This window comes from Petromyzon marinus, chromosome 25, assembly GCF_048934315.1.
Source record: "Petromyzon marinus isolate PM22_M1 ecotype Great Lakes invasive population chromosome 25, UKy_Petmar_22M1.pri1.0, whole genome shotgun sequence".
Lineage (NCBI taxonomy): Eukaryota > Metazoa > Chordata > Hyperoartia > Petromyzontiformes > Petromyzontidae > Petromyzon > Petromyzon marinus.
The window spans coordinates 6,694,824-6,705,983 of record NC_133691.1 but is presented as its reverse complement, the minus strand read 5'-3'; the positions used below and the strand labels follow the sequence as shown (position 1 = coordinate 6,705,983).

The following is an 11,160-nucleotide window of genomic DNA, read 5'->3' as shown; positions in this document are numbered from 1 at the left end:
CCTCTGATTAGCAAGGTTCGCTGCGTACGGTGCGAAAGAAGTGTTATACATACGGGACTTAATATCCGTACATGTGACCAATAATGTGTACCTTGTATTTCCAGGTTTCTCATCTCGCATTCATCTCGTAATCCTCTAATGTTTATCTCTTGTATACAGCTCTGGTGTTTCTCTTGTTTGTCTCTGTTTCATCTCACTAGTCGGTATATTTGCCTTGTCAACCCATATCTCGAAGTGCACCATGGCTCAGAGTGGTTTGCGATTCTCAGGCTGCTGGTTAAAGAATCCTGTCTTTGATAATTTAATTCCAAACTCTAGGAAATGTCAGCCCTGCGCTCGTCATTTAGGCCTCTTACAATTCCACGTTCGTGTTGTAGACAGTGCAGGTTGCTATACTTTATATTCCCTGCAAAGAGTGTTTATCAAATGTTACAAAAAATATGTAGTTATCGGCTAGTATACTTCATCCAAATGAAGTAAAAACTAACAGAGTGGTTGTGTTTTTGTGCACTCATTGGTAACTGGGTTGAGGCAACTTTGTTACACTTCAAAACTCAAATCAATCACGTGGCTGCCCGGATTCGAATAAAGGACATCGGGGGTGCGGACTGGAACCCCCAAGCTTCTGGCCCTGCTTAAAATAATGTTTAAAGTATTTAATTCACAACCAAGTTGAGACGGTAATGTTGCTGCACCACATGGGAACCCAGTTTGATCTTGGTTGAGTGAATATGAAAACCAGCATAGTTGTGTTGTGAACACAATTCAATCCGTTACTGTCTTTGTAAAGTGTATTTAATTAATATTCCCTGCAGGGGTGACATCTGCTTCACACTAGCATTATTAGTAGCCCATGGCTTTCATGCATTTCTGAGTTAAGCTTGTGCTCATGTCTTTTGCAATCGTGTTTTTGGACTGAGCGATAACCTCGCACTTGAACCCAGAACTCCATGTGCCTCTGCTTTGTCCCTCAAATGCCCCGTGTTTGCTGTTTGCCTGACAGTGACCCAATAGAAAGCATTGCCCAGTCACTCCCAATAGCCCACCCCTTTCCTTCCCCGAATCCCCACTTGATTGTAATCACTTTGCCACATCCACAATTGCCGTCGTATATAATCAAATTTAACGTATCCCAACCGAATGGAGTAACGGGTAGCAAGGGGTTGGCGCTCGTCTTTATTGGTGACTGCTAATGGAGAAATTCCACGTTCCTCTGGTGGGGGGATATATCTTTAGTCTATGACCATACCACTAAGAATGTAACTGATTCTGTCAGATCTCAGAATATGTTGAGCGTATTTAGTGCTTGGTAGGGCAACCAGCAGTCACGAACAAGTTGTCAAGAGGGCTTGTGAGGTGACGCTGTGGGCAGTGCACAAACATGAATCGGGCAATGTTTTCGCGTATTCTCCACGCCTTCGCCAACCTGCATTGACCATCACGTTGAAGTATGGTCAGATAACACACGACTCTCACGGGCGTGGGGGAGGTCCTCATCCAGCAGTGGATTGACAAAGGATGTACACGTGGGGTATAATCCATACATATAACCACCGCCGTTGGCTTTCCGCAAATAAGTCTGCACGCAAAAACGTAATTATATACAGCGCCGTTCACACAAGGCCTCGCTAAGCACTTTATATTGTTGCATTTTATTTCAAAGCGATTGCGCCCTGCACACTACCCCACAGCACTGCGCGACAAACCGCTTTGTCATTATCCATGCGAACATATTCCTCAAAATGTTGCATAAGTTGTGTTCATAAATATATAATCCCTGATTGTGGCGTACATATCGTCCCATGGGAATTACGAAACTTTGCGTTGCTCCCATATGTAATCTTTTATTTTGGCAATCACTCCATCAGTGGTCGCAGCACGTGATGTCTAGAAATATCAATCCCACGCTTCTCCCTTGCTGTAACGTCCCCCCCCCCCACCTCACACACACACACAACTATAACCGCCCAGCCCTCTGGCCAGCACATACAAATCGCCCTCCCGCTCACAGCTCAGCTCATCTTGTCTCGTTGTCTCCCGGCTTGCTGGCTGCCGCCCCGTATCACCCCTCCTGCAAAAAGCCAAAATGGGTTTCTCCAGGCTCTGGGCCGTGCTCGCTGCGGTCTCCCTCTGCTGCTGCGCCGTGCCCTCGTTTGCATCATGCAAGGACGAGACGCGTCAAGACGAGTCGCCTGGCTTCGTGTTTCGAATGACGAAAGCCGCCACTAATTTTCGTGAGTGTCTGCGTCTGCGTGTGCGCGCGTGTCGGTGTCCGTGTAGCGGCGAGCGCGCTGCCCCACGAACCTGGCCACCCGAGTTTGACTCCCGCTCACGGCGCAAAAAAAAACCAGTGAGGATTATCTGGACCGGTCGTGGGCCTCCACGAGGTCGACTCGGCCTCAAACGAGTACCTGGTGCGACGTGTAAACATCGCCGCTAGGGAGACAAAGGCGACCGGGCGTGGTGCTGGCCACCCCATCCACCCGTGTGGCCGTGCCGGCCGTCATAGGTGCTCGCTCACAGCACTTGCCCCAACAGCCCGTTAAGGCTGTACGGGGCATCTTTGTAGGTGTGCGTTGTCTCGCGCGCTGTGCAGGTGAAGGTGTAACAACAACCCGTGGAACAACTTCGCCGCGTTCGTTAGGGGAATGTTAAGACTGGGAAAGTCAAAACTAACGTAAATTTGCGCTTTATTTTTGTTGTTGTACGTGCAGAGACAAACTCTTGGCCTCGATAGATATGCAACGCCTACACTGCGCACGAATTAGCTGGGCATGGCGAGGCTTCTGCTGCCCTCCGTGCAAATGTTTGCGGTGATGTGAACGGCAGAATTGTTGATCCGTGTTGATGAAGAGCCCCGGCTAAGTTGCAACCTTCATGAATTGAGAGAGTATGAATGCAACAGAAATCTACGAAGGGTTGCGATTCTTTCATTGAGTAAAGTTTTAAATACATATATATGCACAGTTTGACGCGTAGGCTTTCGCGACCAAAATCATCCACAACAAAGGTTTATTTTTGGGGTTAGATCGCGTAAATATAAATGTGTCGTTAAACCCGCCACCACCCGACACAGACAATTAATTGTAATTACTGGCAAAACGTCCGAACTCAGATTGTAAATGTTGTGGATTTACTCTCCAACACACCGGTGTGCTGTACTAGTAACGAATTGGCACGTTCTGTTTACGTGACAACCCTTACTAGTTGGCTGTGTCGGGTGGTGGTGGGTTTTAACGACACATTTATAATTGCGCGATCTAATACAAAAAAAACTATTATGGATATATGTACATGGAAATAATGTTATTTTTTATTACAGTCTCCTAATAAACAGTTAACGGCTGACTCTCAAACGGGAAGTGCATATGTAATGAGGAAAGAGAATTGGACAATTAGTATTGCGAATGTTATAAGCTGAGGGTGCATTCAGTTCACTTAACTGCTTTTCCGGTTACATTTAGGCGGCTTAAAAAAAGTAGGGGAATAAAAAATGTTTTAGTGATGCTGCGTTGGCAGCGGTGCACAAGCTCAACTTCAAAAAACTCTTCAAGAACACTTTAGCCTGAAAAAGGAAAACATGCAGGGTGCTTAAAATTTTTTTAACACTTCTGAGAATTTGCAACAACGCCACAAGAAATGTGCCTCTGGGTTCTGGAGACCACCTGGAGAAGGTTCCAGGCGTGCATTGAAAATGATGTCGAAAGAGTGGAGACTCTTTGACTTTTTGAAGCTATTAACATACATTTGTTATCATGGTACAGTGTATTGTTCGTTCTTTTTCCATTCAAAACGATAGTTCCACTTAAGTGTTAACATTTTTTTTGGAACAACAACCGCCATTCGCCACTAAGTGGCGGTGACGTCACCACGACGCTTGTGCCAGGCTATGTGCACCCTGAGGCCACGTGAAGTGTCGAACGCCCGCTGGCACGAGGTCACGGGGCAGACCTAGATGCCAAGGGTCGACTGACTGAGATGACTGGCTGATGCACCACCTGTGCCCCCGACTGTGCCAACATGCTGTGCTTTAGCCACCCGGCGCTCCGCTCGTTGTTGTGAGCATCGCTCTTTTGTTGCTGGAGGGCGACGACCTCCAACTGCCCAGTCGCAGCGTCCTTCACGAGCCTCCTCCACAGAGGCCGATCTTGACACCACTGGTACCAGTCATCGGCAAGTCTACTCAGCTCCACATCCTCCTGTACCACATCACTCCGTCTCTTCTCTAGCCCGTGCCACATCTATCAGCCTCCCATTGTATCTGTTCCAAATGAAAATTCCTCCGGTACAACGATTGAAGGCATCACGAACTACGTGGTCGAAATAGATATTAAATAATGTGGGAGCCAGAGGACATCCCTGTCGCACCCCAAGGTGTACAGGGAATGGCTCCAACGTGGTTTTACCATCATGAAGGTCCTTAATGATCGTGAGCAGATGGTCAGGGACTCCAAAAGCACGAAGAACAACCCAGAGCCCAGGCCTACTGATGGTATCATAGGCCTTGACCAGGTCAATCAAGCAGAGATGTAGGCGTTGTTGGAATTCCCTACACCTCTGTTGTAGCAGACGGACAGAAAATATGGCATCTGTGCAGGACCGCCCTTTCCTGAAACCGCATTAGGGCTCCCCAAGCCTCTCCTCAGAGTGCCTAGCAAGGCGATGTTGAATAATCCTTGCCAGGACCTTTCCCCGCACACTTGGGAGTGAGATTCCCCTGTAGTTGTTACAGTCTGTGCGGTCCCCCTTCTTAAAGAGAGGGACCACCAGGGCATCCTTCCAATCCTGCGGAACCCGTCCAGTGGTCCAGACTGGTGTTATGATGTCATGTAAGGCAGTCCATGCATAAACGCCACCCTCCCTCTGCATTTTGCTTGGGAGAGCATCTCTGCCCGATGCCTTTCCTGGTCTCAGACTCCGGATCGCCTTCAGTACTTTCTCAACAGATGGCACCTCAGGCAGCCACTCACAGGGGGTGACTTCTTCCAATATTTGAGGTACCGCAGCTTCAGCAGGGTCATCCCCACTTTTTCCCACGTTGTTTTCCAGGCTTAGGGACCCCTCCCCCAGGCCCTCACAGAAATGCTCAGCAAATCTGCAAACCTGTTCCTGGCGGGTCGGAGATTGGATCACCGTTCTTTCCCCTAATGATGGTAATAGGTATGGCGCTGCAGGTTGCTTTTTTGATGGAGTTCAAGAGCGATTTTTGATCGTGGGTCATTGAGGCAGACTCCATCTTCTCATCTCCTCAGCAACCCGCGACCACCACCCATCCTTGTAGCGCTTCACGGCTCTCCGAACCTCCGAGCGAAGGCTACGGTAAGCCTCCTCATTCTCCGACGTGGGATGCTGTAGCCGATGAGAGTGGGCCTGTCGCTTTTTCTTACCTCCTCTATCAGCCAGGGTCTCTGGGGAGGTCTGGACCGTGTACCTAAAGCATTCATTGCAGCTGCATGAGCCACAGTCCTAAATCTTGCCCATTTCCCCTCGACATCAGGAGGAGTGGGGGACGATGCCAACCCCAGCCGCAAGCGATGATAAAATTCTCGCTTGCAACTTTAATCAGCTAGCTTAGACCATGCTGCTATAGGTTTGAATGGGTCCTGGGTGTACACCCACCACCAGAGTGGAAGAATGGCAGGCGCATCTTACAGATGACAAGTCGATGGTCAGTCGGCAGATCAGCTCCACGGTAGATCCTGGTGTCAAGGACATAGGCCCGCATCCGCTGTTCCGTCACTATGTAGTCCAGCAGATGTTCTTGCTTAGACCAGGCATGCATCTATGATGTGTGGATGCGCCGATGCCGGAAAAGCGTGTTGGTAATTACAAGCCCATGGGCTGCACAAAAATCTAGCAGCCTCCTGTCGTTGTTATTGAGCTGATCTGGCCCATGCCTTCCAATCACTCCAGACCAGTTGCCAGCATCATGGCCAACTCGGGTATTGAAGTCACCCAACAAGATGACTCTATCCCGAGGGGCCACTTTAGCTAGCACCTGTGACAGGAGGTCATATAAGGCATCTGACTCATCAGCCTTGCCTGCATCCCTCCATGGATGTTCGTCTTCGGTGGGGGCATAAGTAACCACGACCACCACTCCTCACCTCTGGTTGATGGGAAGGCAAGCCCAAAGTAGCCTGGGGCTTACAGCTTCCCACACCTCACCGCCATGCTCCCACGCCCCCTTCATTATTTTGTTCAGAAGAGCCACTCCCTGTTGTTTGGCAGTCTCCTGCCCCGAGTCGAGGACTGTCCACCCCTCATGGTGGCAGGAGCCAGAGCCGGTCCACCAAACCTCCTGAATACCACAGAGATCCAGGTGGTACCGGTCCAGCTCCCGACAGAGGAGTGGCAGCCTCTCCTCCGCAGTGAGCGTTCGAACACTCCACGTGGCCACCCGTAGTGTTTTTTGTTGTTTCTGGAGGAGCCCTGAGGGTAATGATTCAGTCTCCTGGCTCCACCTAATGGGGTTTGACCATGAGACGTCATAGATGCCTGTCCCCCTGGGGCCTCCGGCACAAGCTTATTAATAAATAAAAATTCAGCCGTGGTTTTGTGGTAATTTATTGAAGGTGGATGGGTTACCAGTTTCTCGTACCCGTCCAGAACCCCCATTTGGCCGCTGTGGTGGTTACAAACGCCATGAGGGGAATGGCCAATCTAAATAGTCCCTCCCCCCATGGCACTGCCCACCACAGCATTGCCGTCCAACACCAACGAGGAGGTAGAGGGTTGTGTTTTGCTATGAAAAAGGGCCATTGCCGAAAAAGTCACCACCGGGCTATTCTTTAGACACTTTTATTGAACTTGCCATGTTGTCTGTTTAAATTCTTTCAAATCTTTGACGCTTAATATCTTCGGTTCTACGAAGCCTAACGAGTTTAACTTTTGTACGCACAGATTCGTAGTCGTCTCGCGTGACAATTAAACATTTCATTTAAAGAACCGATGCAGGTCCCTCCGATCCTGCACCTTTTCGCGTGTTATACTTCCATTTTCATTGTACTATTTAATTTGTATTAGAATTATCCAGACAATAATGAACTATTGTTATTGTCTGGATAGAGATCTTAGAATGAATATGTACATATATAAATTATTTTTACAAGGTTAACATAAACGTTGGTAAAAATCGAGTTTTTCAATGCACACCCTTTCATTTTCACGCAAAAGTAGAAAATACATTATTTTGACCACATCATTAATACAAATTTGATGTGCTGAATATAAGTAGATGGTTTCCATGCAATATGTTTAATTTTCTTCATGCATGCTACCCACTTTTATTGAGCACATCAAATTTGATTATTTCTGGGGCCAAAATAATATATTTTCCACTTTGGAGTGCAAATGAAAGTGTGTGCATTGAAAAAACATTATTTTGTACCCTAATATTTTTGTTTTCCTTCAAGGCAGTGTTATTGGCGAACGTGCTGCGTGTTTATAGCACAGTTCAAGACAACCAGACAGCTTAAAACATTTTTTTTGCAATCGCCTTCGTCAAAACTTTAACCGTGACAGCAGCACCCTTAAAAACGACGCCAGATTGGGTCATGAAAGGATCGACGTTGTGCCACGCGACGATTCCCCTTACTGAGGAAAGCCCCGTCGTGGGTTCTTCTCTCTTTGCTCCTCTGCACAGTGAATCAGGAGAGCATCGAGGTGATCCAAGCGGTCCTCAAGAACACCACGTTCCCCAGCGTGCAAGACAACTCTCCTATTCCCTTTATCGGCACCGTCTACTACTCCCTCACCGAGTGAGTGTGCCCACCCTCCGGAACAACCGGCGTGGAGAGGCGTTTTTGTTGTTGTTGTTGTTGGCATCGGTTTCCTTTTTGCTTGATAACTCGCAGAGAACTCGTTCCAAATGGACAATAAGACGGCTAGCATTTTCCCTGCCCGCCTCGTACGATCAATGTCCTCCTACGCTGCTGTTCGCCATCGTCCAATACACTCTCCTTCTCTAATCACCTGTGGATTGTTTTGCCCGTGGCCAGCTCAGTCCAACTCTACTCCATTCAATATTAACCTTTGCCTTGTTCTAACCCTGCTCCTCCGCGTATGGCCCCACGTCATCCCTTCCTGCGTTGCACTGCCGCTCGTTGGCCTGCTGCGCCAGTTATCTCAAGCTCTTAACCTGCCCTTGGCATCATCGTCCTTTATACCACAACAACCATGCAAGTACACCTTGAGTCGCCAGAGCGAAGGGATGTCTGTAAAACCACTACACAGGAAAGGGATTGCGCCCCCCCACCCCCCCCCCCGCCACCTTCCCCCCTGAGTGGGTGCTACCCATAGGTTGTGACGCCCTGCAATATACACGGCACACGAGAGAGCAAGATTTGAAACAATATATAGGGTGTCCTCATAGACAGCCACGACCAAGCAAATGAAAACGCAAACAGAAAAAAAAGCGAAATTTAAAAAAAAAACGATTAAACCAAACAAGAAATGGCTCAAACAACAAATTAGTCCATTAGGTCTACACATCGCAGACCACAGAACCTACTTGCCAACCAAGCCAGGAAACCTTCACAGGAGGCAGCGGTGGAGTGCCAAAAAGTTAGCACTCATTTATGTCAATCGGTCCGACGTGACCATGGGTCCGCATGACTTTCACAGGAGGAGAAGAGCCATTTCCTTTGTTTTTGTCTTTCACCCAAATAGTTTCGAGAGCCGCATCACGCGCAGAGCTACTTGAACACACACACAGCAGCAGCAGCAGGTAACACACCAAGATATTCCATAGTGACCCATTCCCTGCCATATTGAATCAATTAACTTTACGTTCACTTATATAAAAGTTGAAAGTTTTTGGATTTGTTTTAAACAGCTGCCCGCAATGCGGGGTTAGCCAAAGAGCCCCAGGGCGGCTCCGGAGCCGCAGGCTGCCAACTCCTGAAGGTGACCAACTGCGGGGGGTGGGGACTCTCCGTGCCTTCTGCCCTCCTCCCCCCTGTGCTTGCAGTCTCCGCATCACCAACACCGCGGTGGCAAAGAGCGAGATCGTGCTGCTGGAAGGCTACGGGTTGTCGTTCCACGGCAAGGACATCGAGATCGTGGTGCAGGGGAAAGTCTCCTACGAGTACCGCTCCTGGCTGTGAGTGCATTTTGTGATTTTAGCGAATTTTTCAAGGGTTGCTCGTTGGTGATGTTCTAAGTGATACGGATACCGTGTCAACCCATACGCTTTACCCGTATTCTTGTACAGAGAAATTGAGTTTTCAGGCCCATACGGCGTACGGCCGTTTCAACACGGGTAAAACAAGGCTTTTGTCTATTTGTTTGTGTTTCTCCTTCGTGATGGGACTTTGTAGGATGAACTTTGAGATTTATAAGCGGCACGGGGTGACCAATAAGGTGTGAATTGGTCTGTAATAAGGTAGGGCACTGAGTGGGGGTTGTCAACTGTGCAGTTGTAGCTCGTCGGATACCTCCAGTCTAAATGAAGAGTCTGATCGTTTAGTTCCACTTCAGCCACACCAGGGAGGGAGGATCCTATTGAGGTTCCCGCACCTCCGATTAGCAAGGTTGGCTACGTACGGTGCGAAAGAAGAACACGCAAATATACAAACAACGTCTCTTTTGCGAGGCGGGTATGGATATGCCTCGACGGGTAACGACGGCTGCATACGCTGTGTGTTGTTTCAGAACTTCGTACGTGTCGAATAGGACCATACTGTTCACCGTCTATACCAAAACATCGCTCAACATCACCTCCCGCGTCTGTGAGTACTTGGTGGCCTGCGGTATTTCAAACAACATGCAAGAAAAAAACGTATTTTTATAAGCACTCGGCCTCTGTATATTATGCAAAAACCGTCAGCAGTTTCCTGAAGAAGTGCATTGTGGCCCTGTTGTCGTAGGTCATCGAAATAAAAAAAAATTGAGCTAATTGACGGGCAGGGGTGACGCAGTGATGGACAAATGTGGACTGGTTTCGTTGTTGTTGGGACTCATCAGGTCTGACCAGTCACCGATTCTCGCTGCTGCCAAGTTTGCTTTTGGGAACCGTGCATTTGGAGTCCCCACTTTTACTCCGTGGGGTCCATTGGCTTGGCTAATGCCAACATCAATAAAATATATAGCTAGAAAACCCCATGACAACAGAATAATAGTACAGGCCCCACGTTTAAAAAAAAGCACCCAGCTTTTTTTTACGCTACACAACGACATATATAGTACAACACACCCATGTAGTCTAATACACCGTATAATAATAGTGCAACAGCCACGTAGCAATGACTGCGCAATAATTATCATTGTGTAGAGTTTGTTGTCCTTCCCCCGCACCTCCGATTAGCACGGTTGGTTACGTACGGTGTGAAAGAAGTTCAGCATACATACGTGCATTCATCACCTTCTACTGCGAACACTTGGCAGGACCCTCCTGATAACGAGCCAAGGGCTCTCTTTGAGGCTTTCCTGGGTAATCAAGTGTAGTTATAATACATGACGACATTCACGTGTTAAGAATTATTGATTCAGCTGTAGGTTCAGGGGTTTTTGGTGGTGGAGTGCAAACCTCTTTCTTCCTGCAATTAGAAATTAAATCACGATCTAGTGAATTGTATAAATCACAAACTGAAAAAGGTCTAAATACTCAAATTGTTGTTTATACCAATGGGGAGGGGGGGGGAGGCAATGCCCTTCTACGTAATATAGGTTGTTCATTAAAACTGGTGCTTTGCGAACTTTAAAAATTATAATTATCCAGGCAAATATATTGTGCCGTCTTTACGTTACTTATGGGAAAATGCTACACGACCCATGTCTGGCTCATGTGAGCAATGACTACACACAGCTACAGGCTTCATGCTCAAGACGAGGTGGCGCTACTGCTTTCTCTCTCAAGACTACAAAGAACTCACTCAACTCGTTCGTTGATCACACTGTGGCCGTAAAAAAGGAAAATGTGTTTTCGGCGACGTTTTCGTGCAATGCCCCTTCTGCATAGCACATCCATACAATGATCGTCTATAAACGTGTCTTGATGTGATCTGCAATGTAAAACTAATAATTATTAACCCCCCACTTCGCACAAGAAAGAAGAGCAGACAGGTGTTGTCATCACATCTGCGCCTCCTCTAATCAAGGAACAAAACAGGAGGACTTCTCCACTAATTTGGCTGCCGCCTGATGAAGCTAGTTGTAATT

General features: G+C 47.8%; 1 protein-coding gene across 1 annotated transcript in view; it reads left to right on the top strand.

Moving 5' to 3' along the window:
* Nucleotides 1–1,944: 1,944 nt before the first annotated feature.
* The window catches only part of CETP (cholesteryl ester transfer protein), a 29,049-nt gene continuing 19,833 nt past the window's right edge, over nt 1,945–11,160 (top strand). The window contains exons 1-4 of the mRNA XM_032960554.2: nt 1,945–2,234; nt 7,646–7,760; nt 8,972–9,103; nt 9,655–9,731. Of these exons, the coding sequence (XP_032816445.2) occupies nt 2,087–2,234; nt 7,646–7,760; nt 8,972–9,103; nt 9,655–9,731 (472 nt within the window). The 5' untranslated portion in view covers nt 1,945–2,086. The remainder of the gene's footprint in view (nt 2,235–7,645; nt 7,761–8,971; nt 9,104–9,654; nt 9,732–11,160) is intronic.